This window comes from Sphaeramia orbicularis, chromosome 16 (genome assembly GCF_902148855.1).
Source record: "Sphaeramia orbicularis chromosome 16, fSphaOr1.1, whole genome shotgun sequence".
In the NCBI taxonomy this organism is placed as follows: domain Eukaryota; kingdom Metazoa; phylum Chordata; class Actinopteri; order Kurtiformes; family Apogonidae; genus Sphaeramia; species Sphaeramia orbicularis.
The window spans coordinates 25,382,636-25,402,458 of record NC_043972.1 but is presented as its reverse complement, the minus strand read 5'-3'; the positions used below and the strand labels follow the sequence as shown (position 1 = coordinate 25,402,458).

The window sequence follows — 19,823 nt, the reverse complement described above, 5'->3', positions numbered from 1 at the left end:
CAGGAGTTAGTACTTGATTGCATAACCATTGTTTTTGTTGACTTTTATGGTCTAATATTTTTTTCCACGACTGTATTCTCACTGTATACTTCCAGTTATTTCACAGTACTTTTCTCCACCCCTCTATGTTTCCCTTCTGTGCCCCCTCCCTCTGTCCTCTCCCCCTCCTCAGTCACTGGAGGACCGTCCCAGTTCTCTTTCAGTGGAACAGGGTGACAGCAGCTCTCCATCCCTCAACCCCTCTGACAACTCCCTCCTCTCCTCCTCCTCACCCATCGACGAGGTGGAAGAGCGCAAGTCTGGCTTCCTCAAGAGAAGACAGTGAGTTATAAACCTGTGTCTTGTTAGTGTTTTGATAAACAAACGCCGCTCGAATTCCCTTAATCATGATTGCCTTCATTTGTGTGCTTATATGGAACATTTCTGATGTTCATCCACGGCTGAGTGCATTGGATTTATATAACGCACTGACAATTTCTGTTTTCTGTCTGGTAGTTATGTGCTACTGGAGCTGGTGGAGACTGAGAGAGACTATGTTAGAGATCTGGGATCAGTTGTGGAGGTAAAAAAAATAGATCAGTTTTCATAGACAGCGTTTGTTTGGTGATTGTCATACGTTACAATAAGAAGTGAACTTTCCTCTCCTCAGGGCTATATGAGCAGGATGAAAGAGGAAGGGGTTCCAGATGACATGAGAGGAAAAGACAAGATTGTTTTCGGAAACATCCATCAGATCTACGACTGGCACAAAGAGTACAATGAATTTTTAATATCATCTCAGCGTTAACATGTATTATAAAACTTGAATGAATGAGTACTATTTACCTATTTGATTTTATCATGTTTATTCCACAGTTTTTTCCTGGGAGAGCTGGAGAAGTGTTTGGAGGATCCTGACAGGCTGGCTCCTTTATTTGTCAAACAGGTTGGGTTTTATTTTGTGGTATATGTGCAGCAAATTGTACTGAATAAAGTGCACTTAATTTGATATTAAAGCAGGGGCGTCAAACCTCATTTTAGTTTAGGGGCCACATACAGCCCAGTGTGATCTCAAGCCACCAGTAGAATAATATAATCTATAAATAATAACTCAACATTTTTGTCTTTTTTTTTGTTGTACTTTATTTTTCTTATTTTACTCAAAACATGGTTAAACATACATAACACAAGCAGCAGGATGAGGGAGTCACAACTTACATAGAAAAAAATAATAAATGAATGCATAAATAAATATGCATTCTCACACAGTGTAAATGTGTTGAAGTTACACTTTTAAGCAGGTAGCATTTCTGAACTTATTGACCTTAGAAGAACATCCACTTTTTCCAATATCCTTCTCCTACATCCTTTTGTAGCCTCAGATTATAAGTGATCTGCTCCATAAAATGTAACTAATTTTCTCTTTGTTTTAATGTGGAAAAAAGCTAAATTTATATTATGAATGAATGACCACTCCAAGTATGTGCAACCTGAATTTTGCTAAGAAAAGTAAGTGCAATTTCAACAATATTATGTCTTATCTTATTAGTAAAAGGCATTATATTGTTAAAATTGCACTTATTTGTCTTTATGCATGTCTTGTTTGTATTGGCTTTTCTTTTCTTTTTTCCTTGGGTTCTGTTTGTTTATCATGTCCAGTATCAATCTCTGCATCATGAATACATTACTTGAAATTAAAAATGTTATAGTTCTATCAATGTTGAAAAGTTCTATAATTAAAGTTTTTTAAAAAATGTACTTATTTTTCGTAAGACATGTCAGGTTGATCATATTTGTTGGGTTTATTGACATTTTATTGTGAAAGACATTTTTGTAAAATTTTACTTTTTCACCTTTAACCAATAGGAAAATTTGGACACGTCATTATTCATAGGTTATTATGCTGTTATTTTACTCACATATTGGGCTTTATGTGGCCCCTGAACTCACCCTTGATTTTTAATATCTTCAGTGTAATTTTTGCGCTCTACAAATTCATCCCATGGCCAGATTGGACCCTGTGGTGGGCCTGTGAGCCATATGTTTGACACCCCTGTATTAAAGCAAAAAACCCTAGTCCTCTTTCTGCTCAGTACTAAAGCCTACTTGTGTTTTCTATTTTTGTTCCAACTGCAGGAGCGGAGGCTACACATGTACATTGTGTATTGTCAGAACAAACCTAAATCTGAGCACATTGTCTCGGAGTACATTGACACTTACTTCGAGGTAAGACAGTTATTAATGTATTTAATTAATTGTATATGCTCTGCTTCATCTGCGTTTTCTTAGATATAATATTACTGTGTTTTTCATCAGGACCTTAAACAGCGATTGGGCCACAGATTACAGATCACTGACCTGCTCATCAAACCTATCCAACGTATTATGAAATACCAGCTCCTACTGAAGGTAATCTACAGCATATCCTACTGTCAGGCAGTTTCAGATGAAGACAAAATACTGTCTAAATTGCACATGTCAATCAATGTAATATAAACTTTCTGTTTTGTAGGATCTACTCAAAGTTTCTAAGAAGGCTGGAGCTGACACAACAGAGCTGGAGGTAAGACTTCTACTACAATTTATTTATTTTATTATTATTATCTTAACCCATAAAGACTCAAACATCCACTGCCGACCAAAGGCATCTACTGATCTAAAATATTTAATAACTGTTGATTCACTAATACTGTTAATATATGTAAATAATTCAGATAAAATGCAGTTCTCAGCTTTTCTTGGTCATCACATATGACCCATTTGGACATTCAGAGGCTCTGTAGTGAACATGGAAACACAGTCATCTAATGCATCATTTATTCAACTAATGTCGTTTGATAAATGACTAGGGGTCTAAGAAAATATTGGTTTCACAGTATATCGCAATATTTAATTTCATGATACTATCGATATTAAAAGTACTGTATCGATATTTTGGGGTATTTATTCAAATGCATACTGGCAAGGGTTAATTTTTGTTTTTTGTTTTTCTTTTTGTGTATATTTTTTGATTATGTAACACTGTTTTGTTAAATAACAGCATTTCAAGCCTCCTAAAGCACGTTTTACTGTCTGAAAGAGGCAGATGTTAGTTCCTTTGTTGGATTACACAAAAATAATATTATGATGTTGGATGATTCAGGGACTGAACTCTATGCGTTATTTTCACAACTATAGAATATGAACATTTAAGCAGGATCTTAAACTGTAATATCTTTAAAACATAATTGAAGTTTTAAGTTTTTTACCGAGGAACATTTTCTGATATAGCATTAGATCCTGTTCTGATCAAATAAAGTGTGTTTAGTGTTTGTGCGTATTTCTGGTGTATTTAAATTTTTACAGGAAACAATCATTTTAAAAAAGACACAAAATCACAAAAAAATACTGCCTTGTTAAGAGTATCGTGATATATTGCGATATATCGTATCAGTCTTAGTATTGTGAGTTTCATCGTATCGCCAGATTATTGCCAATACACACGCCTATAAATGACAGTCTTTATGTTCATTTATCTAATAGTTTGGTGAAAAACTCACTTTTTCTAACTTTTTTTAATGATTTCATGTGATAACCTTTGAATTTACTTTGACTTTATGAACATCTACATGATGAGTAAATTAAATAACGTAAAACATCGATTTTCACTGAAAAATGTAAATGCAGAGGATAAAATATGAATAAATGGTAATACACTTGAGAAGACAAAAAAAATTCATAATAATGTTGGGTCTTTAAGGGTTAAGGCTACATGAGCCCCAGCCTCAAATACTTGAAGAATCATTAATAGTTTTCTTTGGAAATGGATTCAAATACCAGCCTCTAAAGTGTGTTCAGCTTTTTACGGTCCACTGTAGAAAGCTGTGGAGGTGATGTGTGTGGTCCCCAAGCGCTGCAATGACTGATGAATGTTGGGGTCTTCAAGGCTTCGATGTAAGTCTGCTTTATGTGTCAAAACTTGGTGTGTTTTTTGCAAATGAGGATGATGATTGAGTCAAATACCATGATGTGTCACTGTGTGGCAGTGTACACTCATTTATCATAGCTACCTGTCGGTTGTTTTTACTGCTGGTTTAATCGGTTGTTTTTACTGCTGTTAATGTTATAGATAGGCAGATGGATGGATGAATGGGTGGGTAGGTAGGTAGATGATAGATAGATAGATAGATAGATAGATAGATAGATAGATAGATAGATAGATAGATAGATAGATAGATAGATAGATAGATAGATAGATAGATAGATAGATAGATAGATAGATAGATAGATAGATAGATAGATAGATAGATAGATAGATAGATAGATAGATAGATAGATAGATAGATAGATAGATAGATAGATTTACTTTATTAATCCCCAAGAGGAAATTCAAAATATGGTCACCGCTCTACAGAAACAGTCTCAACCACAGCAGCAATAAATACAGAGTATAAATGCTAAACATAAGTTACATTAAAAGAAAAGTAGAGTAAAAAAAAAAAGACAAAGTATGTGTTCTACCTAACACATGTCAGTTTGTTGGCCTCTTTCAATTGTCACCTCATACAAAAATAAAGAAGTGGTTTCCTCTCTGCTTCTCTACAAACGTGTTATTTACTGCCTTCTGTTCTGTTTAGGGTAAAATTGTCGCACAGGGCAGATTACTCCTCCAAGACCATTCATGGTTCAGACCAGGATGGAGGACTTCTGTCCAGAATGAAAGAGAGGAGGGTCTTCCTGTTTGAGCAAATTGTCATCTTCAGCGAGCCCCTGGACAAAAAGAAGGGCTTTTCTACTCCTGGCTACCTCTTCAAAAACAGCATCAAGGTGAGTGCAGTGGCAACCAAAACATCAGGAAATGGCCATTACAAGAAACTGGAAAAAGAATCAACCGATTTTATTACACAATATTTAATAAGGAAAAGTCATAGAAAACTCCAGCAAAGTCATGAATATTCTACTCACACTCAACTTTTATTTCCTGTCTTACAACTGTTCAATGTGGCCCCCACTTGTAGCACGAACAACATCAATGCAAAAAGAGAATTCCTCCCAGATGCGTATCAGCATATCACGATCCACTGAGTTGATCGCTGTTGTTATTTGATGTTTAAGGTCAGTGGGTAGCAATGGAACATAAGCGCGATCTTTTACACGGTGAGGTTTGGGGATCTCCAAGCACAAAGAGCAAGGTCTTGGGCCCCCTTCCGACCAATCCATCGCTGGTGCACTTTTTCATAAAAAAAAAAAAAAAACAAAACTTAGAAAACTCCTCTTTCAAATGGTCACAAGTTGCTTTTCTCAAATTGTGCAAATATAACTTGCACATAAAAATTTACCTAATGGAAAAACAACAATTTCGCCAAATCTCATTTTTCGATTAAAAGTTTTTGAGCTGGCAAGAGGTGGTTTTTCAGGCGTAGCGCAAATGGTATATCACGCAAAACTGCAATGGAAAGACCTTTTTTCACAACTAGAGTCAGGTGAATTAAAAAAAACGGATGTTGACGGACATTATAACAAGCGAAGAAGAAGAAACATGTGTCGGTATGTGTGGACACAGCAGGAAACCCAATCATTTTTTAATTTAGTACGAGATAGAGGGGTAATATATAATAATAATGAATATATCTGTAAATCAACACCATATTTACGTTCGTCACCATGTTTATGGAATGACTTCTCGTGTCATCTCACGATAATAAATGAACAAATCCTCGCATTTGTGATTTAATGGAAAAACCGACATTACGCACTACTGTTTTTTCAACATTTACTAAATATCAGTAAAGTTTTTGCGCAGATGTCCAATGGAAAAGCGACTACTGACTCATTCCATGACGATGCTTGAGAACTGAACCAATGCGTCATGAAATCGCTTCATTCTTTTTGAATAACCCTGTACACATCGCAAATCTAATGCTAACTCCTATTTTCTCCCCCTCGCTTCCTTTTTCTTAAGGTGAGCTGGTTGGGTCTAGAGGAAAACACAGATGACCCCTGCAAGTTCACACTGACCTCCAGATCATCTAGCGGTAACATCGAGAGGTACACCCTCCATTCTACAAGCCCCGGGGTCGGACAGATCTGGGTCCACCAGGTCAGCCAGATTCTGGAGAACCAGCGCAATTTCCTCAATGGTAGGTGATTTACTACAAGTTTGTACAAAGAGATGTTCAACTCATGATGTCCAAACATCAGAAACCTGCCCTTCTCAGTTAGATCTTAGACAATTAGAAAATTAGATTATGATTCTGGATAGAGCTGCAACCGATTAATCGACTAGGTACTTGAAGTCAATGCAAAAAGTCCCGATTCGATTAGTCGACTCGAATTGATTGAAGGGAGATATTCTATTGCAGTTTTCCTGAATTAAAGCTTTTTTGTGCGTCACAATAAGCGTCCGTGTGAAACACAACAGTGGAACCAATGTTTAATAGCAGAGAAATTAAGGAAACAAAGCTTTGATTCAGGAGAATTGTGGTTGAATGATTTTTTTGGATCACTTTGAGTCGATTAATCGGTTGCAGCTCTAAATTCTGGACATACTTCACATGTTTTGTTTTATTTTCAGGGCTGTCATTACTTTAGTGAACATCAACACTTTATAGATTTTTAAATAAACTAAACAGAATTCTGCAGCAAACTAACACTAATAAATTCCTTGTAATTAAAGTTTCTCAGATAAATGAAGCAATATATGAGTTGTAGGCCTGTTCATGTTTGTTATTGTTTTTGGCTCAGTCTGAACTGCTTAAAAGGCTGTTTAAATAACAAAGGGACAGTGTTTGCACAGCATTTTTCCCCCGTCTGTTGCAACTGATCTATTCACATCCACATTCCATTTTGAATTAATTATGTGATTAAGTTTGACATATTGGGGAAAAAATGTAAAACATAACTCGATCACCGCGAACAATGTTGGCACGCGGCTTTCATTTTATACACTTGTCACTGGGAAACAAAATCGTTCCCAGACAGGAGACCTTAATTACCAGGGAGGGTCTTCAAGCTCCGGCTTCTTGTTTGCATTGGCCATGAGATTCGCTGGTCATAGGTTGTACTAACTCTGAGGCGGAGACTAAACAACTTCCAACCGACCTCTTAATATGTTCATGTGGGAACTTTGATTTAAAGTAGCCCTTTAAACAACGGCAATCTCTCCGGTGCTGCATTGTGCACGTTACAGCATTCAAATTATTGTAACTCCTGAACTGTTTGCGCTATCCACAAAATTCAAACGGCATCGTAAAGCTAGGATCCTTAGCTTTCTGACACTATATAACACTTTACAGCAGTGTGGGATTACAAGGAACTGTTTCAGAGACTTCCACACAGGCTAAAAAACACCTGGAAATAACAAAAAATATAATAATAATACATTTATGTGTATAGCGCTTGTCACTCAAAGACACTTTACATACAGCAGATAAAAAAACAGAAACCGAGCACATTAAAACAGATAAAAAAGCAGGTGAAGAAGGCAGGTATATGAATATAAAACAATTAAACATTAAAATTAAAACATTAAAAGCAATCTTAAATAAATTAGCTTTGAAAAAGGATTTAAAAGGTGTTGAGGTCCGGGCAGTGTCGGATGATAAGTGGGAGGGAGTTTCCGAGGGTTTGGAGCAGCAATAGAAAAAGCTCTGTCCCCCCAGGTTCATTGGTATATGAAGCTTATATGAAGAACATATGAAGCCATAATATGGATACAGAATGTTCAAGAGCCAAAAAGCATGTTTGAGCAGATGTAAATAGTTGAAAGTTTATTTTTTAATCTCAGGTGTTAAAAAACGTCAAGTCTGTTTTTTTTCTTTTTTACTAAAACACACTGTTTTAAAAGCATGTATTTTTTATAATAATGATAATTAATGGCCAAATATTGAAAATTAAGTTCTTTCTGAAAACAAGGTGCAAAACAATTGGCAAAAAAGACATTTTCTGACACTTTTATTGCACAGAAAACATGGAAGACACCTACAGTAGGCAGCCTGTTATAATGGCAGTTTTAAAGGGTTAAACTGTGGTGAGATACTCTGTTTGGTACTATCTAGGCTGTGCTGAGGCTTGTACCAAACAAGCCCATTATAAATATGGTCCAAATGAGGACAGAAAAAGTAAAAAAGTTGAACTGAGGTATTTCCTGTTTTGATATGAGTGGAGAAATCACGCTCTTCACCCTCTCCTACAGCTCTGACATCCCCCATAGAGTACCAGAGGAACCATGTGGGTGGTGGAGGGCCGGGCGCTCCCCCCAGCAGTAGCGCAGCAGCAGTACTGGGGGCCTTCCGGGGGGCAGCAGTGCCACAGTACCTCCGTGTGTGTGGAGGCGGCGGTGGTGGCTCAGGAGTATCAGGGGGCACTCTTCCTCCCCTCTGCGGGCCCTCGCTCCAGACCCTCCCGCCGCCATCACTCAGCCATCGTCGCGCCTCCCTCAGCCCGTCCACCACCACCACCCTCCGGGTCCAGAAGGGCCCGACAGATCAGCAGGTATGTGGCCGCCCCCCCTGCCAGTCCCCTTCCTCCCTCTAACCCCTTCGCAGACACCACCGTCAACGGAGACTGGTGGGCTCAGATGTCCACAAAATGAGGATGCTGGATAATCCTCATGGAACTAACAGTAACAACAGTAACCGACTGTCAGGTACACACAGAACGGACTTTTCGTCAGGTTCTAGGAGGCTAATGACGAAACGCAGTAAACCGCAGATACCCATCGCTCCTCTCGTTTGCCCCTTAAAAGCCCTCGGGTGGGGACCGTCTCCCCTATGATCTCACCTCAGTCTCCTGGAGGAAAGGAAGCGCTTATTCCTGCTAGTCCAGCCCATAAAAGCAACACTTTCTGGGCTATGGTCCCTGCCATGCCTCCCTCTCCCGCCAGCCGGCCTGGTTCCTTCTCCTACCCAAACGACGGTGGTGGAGGCGGAGGGGATTCTTTGGGCAGAGGTGGAGGAAGCCACGGGACACCTTCGCACCATCGCCACTCCACCCACAGTAAGGACATAGACCGCATGAGTACCTGCTCCTCCACCAGCGAGCAGTCCATACAGTCCACCCAGAGCAACGGGGTAAGATGCCAGGTTGACACCGAGGCGTGAGTGAGGCCTAAAGCTACTCGCTAGTCACTAACTCCACCTTCACCGACTGGCTCTGAGAATGGCTTGTTTTGTACGCTCGACGAAAACTGAAGATTAACAGCTATCAGGGTGCACTAACTAACATAACCACCGGTGTGTGTGAGAGAGAATGTTTTGGCTCTCTCAGAAATGTACTACTGTGTGGATCTGACTCATAGAGCGACTGTTTTGATCTGCTTTCTAAGACTCTCTTCAGCTTCTCAAACTGGCAGCTAATGGACACTAACAGACACCGCGCCACTTTGAAAAAATCTTCCTGATCTTTTTCATTCAGTCTCCAACAGAATTCTTTTCAATCAAGGATCTCTAATTAATCATGTACAGTATAAGGAGCTTTTTCACATTAACCACCTTTGTCCTTTTTCTTCTGAATCTGTATTAGCTGCTTCAACTTCAATCCTAACTGCCTTCTTCTGTCTTCTATCTATAGATATTTCTTTATTACTAGAAGCACAGTTCCTTATTTCATATCTTTCTAACATTTGTACAACAACTTCTGCTTCATAACTTCTCAAAATGTAACTTCTGTCTTACATGTTGACTTTTCAATCACTTTTATATAACAACAATGCATGAATTATGTTTACTAGTTATTAATAAGGTAATTTTTGTGTGTCAGTTAATAATTTTAACCTTTTTCAGAAATATATATTTATGTCGGCTAAAATTTGCTTAGAGGTCTTATTTATGTCTTTGTGCATAAGAAATGAATATAAGGTGAATCCCCAAAGGAACTTTGTGTTGGTAATGCAAGTTATGCAAATTTACAGGATTTCAGTTCTGTTCAACATGTTGATGGTCATATGAACTATGTTTTCAGCTCAAAAATGTCCAATTTCATCACAATTAATGCTATATTTTCATGTCACAAATGGCCAAGTTATATTGGAACTGAATTTACCTGAAAACAAATATTCTATTCTTTTAGATTCCCCAGTTTTCTTACAAGATTCTATACTACATTCACGTTTTATTTTACAGGTTCAATATGGAGTATGGTGCTGATCCATCCTGCTTATGTTACGCCAATACATACATTAAGAATGTCACACGTCACTTTTAAATCAACAGTTTTCTAATAAGCATTTTTATAAAGAAATAATTCTATATTGTTATTTACTCTTAGTATGATGATAAACTATACAATAAATAATTCTGATCCTAGTTTTTGCACAGGGATCATTTGTGGAAACGGTGACATGGCTGCCGAGCATCAGTATGATGGGATCTGTAACAACCATGTCACATTCCGTCCACTGGCCACATTTTGTGTTTTTGTGTCAGCTGTTATTGTTTTAGATCCACAATACTAACATTTATGAATAAGAGGAGAATTAGCAATAGTAAGTATATAAGTTTATTCCTAATAAAGTACTGGTACTGACCAGATCATCATGGGTAAGTCACGTCCGTCCACCAGCAAAAGTTTTCACATACACGTGCTATTCCAAATCCAATATTTCTGAAAATATAGCTTCCACTGTCAAATATATCAGTAGTCTGTGCACAAATGTATTAGCATTATTTCAACACAGTTCTATGCATTTCTTACAACTTTTTTTTTGACAAAAATGGCCACTCATTTGACCCCCTAAGTAAATTTTTAGCCGATGTACGTGTTGAGGCAATTTTTGCACATGTACAGTCTTCCATTGTGTTTATTTCAGCAGTGTTGTATGTTTAAAGTCGTAATCCTTCCATTGTTCTTCTCTACAGAGTGAAAGCAGTAGCAGCAGCAGTGTGTCCACCATGTTGGTGACCCAGGACTATGTGGCAGTAAAGGAAGATGAGATCAGTGTGGTGCAGGGTGAGGTCGTCCAAATGCTAGCCAGCAACCAGCAGAACATGTTTCTGGTGTATCGTGCAGCCAATGAGCACTGCCCCGCTGCAGAGGCTGGATACCTGGCTACGTATTAGGACACACCTCATCCTCCAACACCCCCGACCTCCCCGAAGGAACCATCAAGTAAGTTTAAGTGACATTTCAGCGGTTACTGAACTAGAACTTGCAGAACTGATTTCATGACACGCATGGGGTGTTGATGGAAATTATGCAAAAAGGGAATGAAAACTGAAAACTTCTCTGTTTTGCTCATATTTGGTTTAGAAAATCATTGTCATGGCACACAGCACTACGCATCCGCCGAAAATCTGAGAAAAAAGATAAGGAGGGCAGAAGATGGAGAATGGCTATCGTAAGTCTCAGGACAGCCTGGCTAACAAAGTCTCTGTCAGGTACAAAAAAATAACACATCTGATTAATATAAAATGAGATGAATAACCAATAATTGCTACATACAGATATTAAGTCAGTAAGACATACAAATTTTATCATGTTACGTTCATTTATGCAAAAAACTAATGCTGCCTATTGATTTCCCCTGTTTTCCAGCTGCTAAATCCCAACTTCATTTATGATGGTATGTACACAAGAGTGATTACTTTGCTGAAAATATCTGCTTCAGACATTAAATGTGCAAAATCTTACATACTTTAATAAGATAAATCAGAAAAAAAATGACAAAAGTGCTGGTTAGCTCATGTTTTCAATTCAGGGATGGTGGTGTTATTATACATATATGTTGGTTTATGTACATTAATAGAATGGATTTATAAATGTTCCACTAGAAAGAACCTGAAAAGTGAATGTATATAATGTGCACAAACTGTTTTCAGGTAGATCCAGTAGCTCTGAGACAAACCATTCCATTTGGATATAATCTATTCTCTCATTAATTCTCAGAATTTCACATTTTGGCCCAAGAATGTATCTTAGAAACTACAACCAACTAGCACTTTAGACTTAATTTTTCTTTATTAGAGACTCAAATTTGGTCAAGTTTAACTATTATTCTGAAAGCATTTTACTTATAGACCAGTGTTATAGTAATTAACCATTATTAGTTATTATTAGTATTATGAGTATTCTATCTATTTGTACATTTGTAGCATTTCAGACTGATTGGGTTCAGTATACAGTGTCCAATAATCCTCTACTCTTGGTTCTCCAGCTCCTCCAGAGTTCCTCATTCCTGTTATTGATGCGAATGCGAGAGTGGCGACAGCGTTACTCTGAGGTGTAAAGTTTGCGGTCGTCCCCGGGCCACCGTCACCTGGCGTGGACCGGACAACAGCACTCTGAACAACAACGGTCACTACAGCATCACCTACAGGTAACACAACACAAACAAAAGATCAGCATCAGTAATGTCTAAGGCCGTGTATTGGCAAGAATCTGCCAATACGATACAAATCACAATACTAGGATCACGATACGATATATCACAATATGTCATGATGCTGTTAAAAAAGCAATTTATTGTTTGTTTCTCTTTTTTTAAAGATTATTTCCTGGATGAATTGAATTACACCAGAAATATGTACAAATACTAAACACATTTTTATTTGATCACAACAGGATCTAATGCTATATCACAATTTTTTTCTAAGTCTCCTAGTTTCCAAAGAAACTAACACAGGGGTGTCGAACTTCATTTTAGTTCAGGGGCCACATTCAGCTAAATTTGATCTGAAGTGGGCCAAACCAGTAAAATAATAACATAATAATATATAAATAATGTGAACTCCAAACTTTTTTTGAGTTTTAGAGCGAAAAAAGTAATTTTACATTATGAAAAGGTTTACATCTACAAACTGTCCTTTCAAAAGATGTGAATAACATTAACACACTGAAAAAATAAGTGTAATTTTAACAGCATTCTGCCTCAGTTTATCATTTACACATGTACATTATAACTTACAGATCACAGTGGATCTACAAATATACAAAACATTTAAGGCAGAATATTGTTAAAATTGTACTTATTTCTCTTTAGACATTTCAGGTTGTTCATATTTGTTCAGGTTATTCACATTTTTTTGCAAAATTATTCTTTGTTTTAGTGTAAATACATGAAAATATTTACATTTACAAAGAGAAAAATTTGGAGTTGTCATTATTTATATGTTATTATGATAGTATTTTACAAGTCCCGCCCACTGGAGATTGAATTGGTCTGAGTGTGGAACTTGAACTAAAAGGATTGTTAATATCTTAGTGTAATTTTTGCATTTCACAAATTCATCCCAAGGGCCAGACTGGACCCTTTGGCGGGCCGGATTTGGCTCCTGGGCCGCATGTTTAACACCTGTGAACTAATATGTGCCACTCTCCTACAGTAAAAAGTGCTTTTAGGATGCTTCAAATAACCATAATTTAATAAAACAGTGTTAAATAATAATAATAATAATATGAAAACAAAAAACAAAAAATAAAAATGAACCTCTGCCATAATTGCATTTGAATAAAAACCTAAAAATATCGATACAGTAGTTTTTAATATCGATATAGTATCATGAAATGAAATATCGCGATCTATTGTAGAACGGTATTTTCTTACACCCCTAGTAATGTCTACCTTAGCTGAGGATGTGTCCGTAAATACAGGAAACGGACAACATTGTGTCTTGTTTTGATGTTTTTTTTCTTCTATAGTGAAACAGGAGAGGCGACACTGCGCATCATGGGCGTGTCTGTAGAGGACGGTGGCGTGTACACCTGTGTCGCCACAAATGTAGCAGGATCTGGCACCTCCTCCGCCAGCCTCCGAGTCACAGGTGAGAGCCAAAGGAACTTCTTATTGGCTGATAGTACAACTCCACATCAACTTTAAAGAGGAGGTGATTGGAGGAAAATGACTATATCCAATATGTGTTTTTTTTTTTAAGTTTTAGGGTGCTCTTACACTACTTTTATGATATTTTTAATGATATGCAAGACAAATACTTACATGTACTGTCTGTTCTTTTAAATGCCAGTTGTTGTATGCTTGTACATGTAAAATGTCTTTGCTCTTTTACACAGTCATGATCATACGTTTTAGGAATTACATAAGTTTTGTTTTTGCAAATTTTTGCTGCCTGAATATTTCTGAACAACAATTAGAAGCATTATATACATTTCAATGGACAAATAAATCATATTTATGCAAAGAATCCATTTGGCCATGACTGTATGTGTAGTTTTTACAGATTTTGAAAGAGATTACATATATTATTAGGGCTGGGCAAGGTAACGCGTTATTACCGAGTTAGCACATTCATTAAATAACGCCGACAATTTTTTAAATTTTATTTTATTATAACACCTATTCTTCTGCCCCTGCTTGTGTGCGTGTAGCGATTAGCTCAGCAGATAGACAACAGGTTTACCAAGAAAGACGCTGAAAACTTCTCTCCAAATCTTTACTTGAGACTCACTGTAAAACTGCAACATACAAACAAAATATGTGTCATTCTGTTCACTGCCTTAGTACATTTACATGGCATTATACATTTAAATGAATGGGAAAAAGGTCACTAGCTCAATGCTAACTTGAATGGAGAATCCATAGACACGCTAACGATTAGCATTTACAGATTAACTTAAGATTACAACGTCTTTTTATCCAGCAACAAAGGTTCACATCAGAGATATTTTATACTATTCATTCTTACAACAACTGAATATGAAATACTCACAGGCAAACATTTTTGGGGCCATACAAACAGACTGAAAGAAACGTGTCTGTTAGTTCCTTCTCATGTCCGAACTGACTACGGTACACCAAAAGGACAAAACATACATTACTGCAACTTATTCCGACCACTAGAGGGCCCTCTTTGCTTGCTTGAACAACTGAACATGACATATTATTGGGCTTATTAGTATTAGTACTTGTTAGTGGGCTTAAGACTCCTGTCAATCACTCACAACTGGAAAAAAACTGGTGTGGACATAAACATGGAGAAAAGTAGTGGTCTTTCCATGGACATTTTCAGTTTAAATGTCTTCAGACGGTGGGGTTGAGAAGGACAAAGTTGTTTGGAAGCACTGCAATGTGGAATTATTTTTATCACTGGTGTACTTCCAGTCTGAAATATCACTGAAAGGCAATACATGCTGCTGATGCTGGCAACCTCCCCCCTCATATAACTATGCGATTAATTGTGATTAATCGCAGAAATCCATGCGATTAATTGCAATTAAAAATTTAATCGCTGCCCAACACTATATATTATACATATCCTCTTTTTTTTTAATAACTCAGCTCTATTACCGACTTTTTAGTCCTAGTACAGCATCAGCCATGTCTCTAATTCGACATGTCTCTTGCCTTTCTGCTAACATTATTGTATCATTGATCTGGATTCACTTATTCATACTCTCCATTTCTGCAAATACCCAGTTTGTCAGTCAGTATGTTGATGTACAGCACGGGTGTCAAACTCATTTTGATTCAGGGACCATATTTAGTTCTATTTGATCTCAAGCGGGGCCAGACCAGTAAAATAACGACTCACTAACCTATAAATAATGATGAATCCAAGTTTTTTTTTTGTTCTAGTACAAACAACACCCCAAATAAGTTATGAAAATATTTACATTTACAAAAAAGATGTGAATAACCTGAAAAAACTGAAAAATTAGTACAATTTTAACAATATTATGCCTCGACTTATTATGTATACATGTACATTACACACAATCTTACATAAACATTTGGTAACAGGCAGAATATTGTTAAAAATTTTGGTATTTGGAACAAAAATTTGAACAATTTCTACAATATTACATCTCTTAGTATTAACACAACTACAGATCACAGCAGATCCATAAATGCACAAAACATTTAGTAACAGGCAGAGTATTGTTCAAATTGCACATTTCGGGTTGTTCATCTTTGTTTATATTTATGTATTTATTTGCATTTTTTTTGTGAAAGAATAGTTTTGTAAATGTAAATATTTTCACAGTGTAATGTTATTTTTTTCACTTAAATTTTTTCCACATAATTTTTCACAAAGACAATTTGTAGTTGTCATTAATTATGGGTTATTGTGTTGTTATTTTTACTGTAGATCACATTGGTCTGTATGTGGAACCTGAACCAAAATGATTTTGACAACCTTGACCGTTCAGGTTCATTTTTGCACTTTCACCCCGCGGGCCTGGAATGGAACCTTGGCGGGCCAGATTTGGCCCCCAGGCCACATGTTTGACACCTGTAATGTACAGTATTGGTTGTTTCCATGTATTTTATATTTGTATTTATTTATTTAGTTAGTTACAGGACAGTGTGTTTTAGCATTAGTTGCAAAGAACAAGATGCATGCACCAGATTTAGCAGAAAGCTCATTTCCATCTGTTGTCCTGGACAAACGAGTAATATAATAAAACATCACATAGATTATAAGTACTAATACACTGGAAGAAAACCATTTGACATGATGGATATAGGAAAGTTTAGTCAGACTGAACAGTTACAGCCAAGTACATAAAAAGGGGGCTTACATTCTAAAAGTACAATAACATTTCCTAGAATAAGAATAGATGTAAAAGAAGGAAAAAGGAGAGAAGAAGAGAGAGAAAAAAGAGGGAAGACTAAATAAATAGATAAATAGACTAATCGTACAATAGCAAACCAGATGTAGAAAAAAGTGCAAGAGTAAAAACTAATGAGCTAAAAACGTCTGTAGAAAGTATGTAGGTTTTTGTCATTTTTTCACATCTCATATATTGTTTAAATGTATGTATTTCTTGATGACACTGACAAAGGCCAGAGTGAACTCCAATTCTAGTACTGCTGGAATCCTTCACCTGTACCAATATGTCTTCCCAGGAACTCCTGATGACAGCAGTGACGTCCTCTGGAAAAGCGGTTTTGAGTGCCATTACACAGAGATCACTGAACTAGGAAGGTACAGTGTTCTCACAAAATTCCCTTTTAGTTCAATCTTTCATTTTGTTGACTGTAGTGCTGTGATTCACAACCACATCAAAGTGAATTAATTGACAGTGTGATTGACATTAGTAGCACTGCAAGGAAAGCCGAATGTGGGAGAGACTGTAAATTCTTTCATATTATTTTGCTTCTTTGCTAAATACACTGATCTAATTACTCTAAGTATGTACAATAAACCACCTCCAGCTGATTCACTCTGTATTTATCCAATCTAACCCCCTTTTTGCTCCACAGGGGTCGTTTCTCGGTGACTAAGCGGTGTGACCAGAGAGGCAGTAAACGCACAGTTGCAGCAAAACATGTTAACAAGAAACTGCTGCGTCGAGAGCAAGTTCTGCAGGAGGTCCGGGTCCTACAGATTGTGGATCATCCCAACCTGGTCAAGCTGCTGGACACCTACGAGACGGCCAACAGCTATGTATTGGTACTTGAGATGTAAGTAGAGAAGTCAATCCAGCTGTTGAGAACTTACATAGTGGTTCATGTGTTCAGCTGTTTACAGCACATAAAATAGAACATGTTTTCTATTTATTTTATTTTTATTTATTGGTTTATTTAATATGACCGTGCACATTTATGAACATTGCTGTATAAAAAATTCACCAATATAAATATGCCAGAATTAATAAAAATAGCTGCTGTTCATCTGCAGTTTCTAGGCAGGTGACAGAAACAAGACATAAAACAGCCAACATGTACATAACTCGTTCAATATTAATTAAATTATTCATTTGATATGAGAAACAGACAAATTTAAAGAAGTGTAAATACTTGTTAAGCTTTGCAAATTTCCTCAAATGTACTTTCATGCAGATTCTCTCCATTACAGAGATATAAATAATATTTTCCCAGTGCTAGATGATCTGATTTAAGGTTTGTGCTTGAAATCACTTTTGTAGCAGCCACACTCTTAATCCAAACAAGTATTACTTTTTGTAAATCTAATATGTACAGTGAGGAAACAGGTAACCGAGTGGTAATTTGGCAAGAGTGAGAGTAATTTGAACTGAGTGGTGCCCGTCATCAGGGCTCACTCAACATAGAACAAGATGAAAACCAAAACTATTTCTGGAACACATTGTTACATTCAGTGCAATAGTTTAATATTTACACCCCTTCTTTAGTTTGAAAGGTGAAAATATTTCAGTATTTCCTTTCTGTAAAATATTGAAACAAAACAGAGGTTGTCCCAGTCACAATTATTTGCCATTACTACTATCAATTATTTACTTTTGAGGTGTTAACCCTGTAAAGCCTGAACCATTAAATCACTGACAGAAAATTCCAGTTCTTTGAAACTGGAGCCTTTATTGGTCCTTCTGAACAATCCAAAGAAAAACTTTTCAAGTATCAATTTTCATGTATGAGTTTCAATTTTGTATCATATTTGATACATCGGGTCTCAATGCTCAAATGTTATTATTTTTGAACAAACAAAAACATAATATAACCCAAACATATCGAACAAATTGGTAATTCCTTTTCAAAACTGTCAAAGTTCTGCTTCCTTCCTCATTAATGACAGTTTTGTAGTGTTACTGAAAAGGCCTCTGGTGAATGAATTCCTCCCCCCTGGTGGATTATCTGTGTATTGCATGTGTCTAATTGTATACATCAGGTTTTTGAAGAAAAAAAATATCACACTGATCATGTAGAGGGCTTCAAAACTCATGTATCAAATATGATACGTTTGGCGTTATAGGTTTAAAGTTGGAAGTGTGTGTTGGTGTTTTCAGGGCAGAGCAGGGACGTTTCCTGGACTACATAGTGAGCTGGGGTAACCTGACGGAGGAGAAGGTGGCGCTGTACCTCAGAGATATTCTGGAGGCTCTTCATTACCTGCACAGCTGGAGGATCGCACACCTCGATGTCAAGGTAGATACGGATTCTGAGACCAGAGAAATATTTAGCTACTGAAGTAGATCTTGGTCTTATTGCGGGTAAAGGTGGTACTGTTTCCTGTGTTAAAATTCCTCATCCTTCTGCTGTAGCCTGAAACATTATGGTGGAACACGCGTCCTCTCAGCCGGTGATCAAGCTGGCAGACTTCGGCGATGCAGTTCAGCTGAACTCTCCTCCCTCGTATGTCCACTCTCTCCTGGGGAGCCCTGAGTTCTCTGCTCCTGAGCTGGTCCTGGGTCAGCCCGCCTCGCTGCTGTCTGATATCTGGAGCTTAGGTCTGTAAAGAACTGATAATGATGTTTTAATGAACCTTTACTAAGGAACTGTGCTTGTGTTGACTTTTATGCAGATTTATTCTTCTCCTCAAACACATTTCAGAGTCAAATATTGTACTTTCCATCCTCCTCTTGGTTAGTAAAAACCATGTACAGTGGTGGGAAAAAGTTTTTGGACACTCCATATGGCATCTATGATACATTACATTAAGAGTCACTCCTATTATTCATTCTTCAAACCCATATGCTCCTTTCTGCATGTCCACTGTTCCATGAAGGTCAAAACTGGATGTTTCAGCAAGATAATGAAACACATCAAGGGTATGACATGTTAAAACAGTCAAGAATTTAATTTAGGCTAGTTACTTTTTGTTGTTAACAATAATTAAAAAATAATGATAATTTGCATTTGTTTGTGTCTGTCTGATGCAGCCACACCTTTTGAAACACATTTTTGATCCTTTTTTTTCACTTTAGATTTTTCAGCAAACATTTCATGATAATATAATATCATGAGTAGTGATACCTCCACCGGGAGGTATTGTGATCACTTTGCTTTGTGTGTTTGTTTGTTTGCGTGTTTGTTTGTTTGATTGTTAGCAACTTTACGGGAGAACTGTTCCAACCATCTTTACCAAATTGTACCCACAGATAGGCCTAGGCCCTGGGACCAACCCATTAAATTTTAGGCCAAGTAGGCCAAAGTTCAAGGTCACAGCAAGGTCACAAAATCTCAAATTTTCTTATCTCTCATCATTGAGCAA

At 37.1% G+C, this 19,823-nt stretch overlaps 1 protein-coding gene across 1 annotated transcript in view; it reads left to right on the top strand.

Annotated features, from left to right (window-relative positions):
- LOC115436406 (triple functional domain protein) overlaps positions 1 to 19,042 on the top strand; it is a 219,124-nt gene extending 200,082 nt beyond the window's left edge. The window contains 28 exon segments of the mRNA XM_075353522.1: positions 173 to 321; positions 496 to 562; positions 650 to 753; positions 856 to 925; positions 2,116 to 2,205; positions 2,296 to 2,388; positions 2,492 to 2,542; positions 3,837 to 3,895; positions 3,897 to 3,912; positions 4,596 to 4,633; positions 4,635 to 4,785; positions 5,921 to 6,098; positions 8,153 to 8,358; positions 8,361 to 8,473; positions 8,475 to 8,688; positions 8,691 to 9,029; positions 10,815 to 10,986; positions 10,989 to 11,064; positions 11,206 to 11,267; positions 11,270 to 11,332; positions 11,489 to 11,518; positions 12,110 to 12,142; positions 12,145 to 12,271; positions 13,594 to 13,715; positions 16,760 to 16,838; positions 17,117 to 17,317; positions 18,619 to 18,757; positions 18,874 to 19,042. Coding sequence (XP_075209637.1) covers positions 173 to 321; positions 496 to 562; positions 650 to 753; positions 856 to 925; positions 2,116 to 2,205; positions 2,296 to 2,388; positions 2,492 to 2,542; positions 3,837 to 3,895; positions 3,897 to 3,912; positions 4,596 to 4,633; positions 4,635 to 4,785; positions 5,921 to 6,098; positions 8,153 to 8,358; positions 8,361 to 8,473; positions 8,475 to 8,688; positions 8,691 to 9,029; positions 10,815 to 10,986; positions 10,989 to 11,064; positions 11,206 to 11,267; positions 11,270 to 11,332; positions 11,489 to 11,518; positions 12,110 to 12,142; positions 12,145 to 12,271; positions 13,594 to 13,715; positions 16,760 to 16,838; positions 17,117 to 17,317; positions 18,619 to 18,757; positions 18,874 to 18,915 — 3,084 coding nt within the window. The 3' untranslated portion in view covers positions 18,916 to 19,042.
- Positions 19,043 to 19,823: the final 781 nt, after the last annotated feature.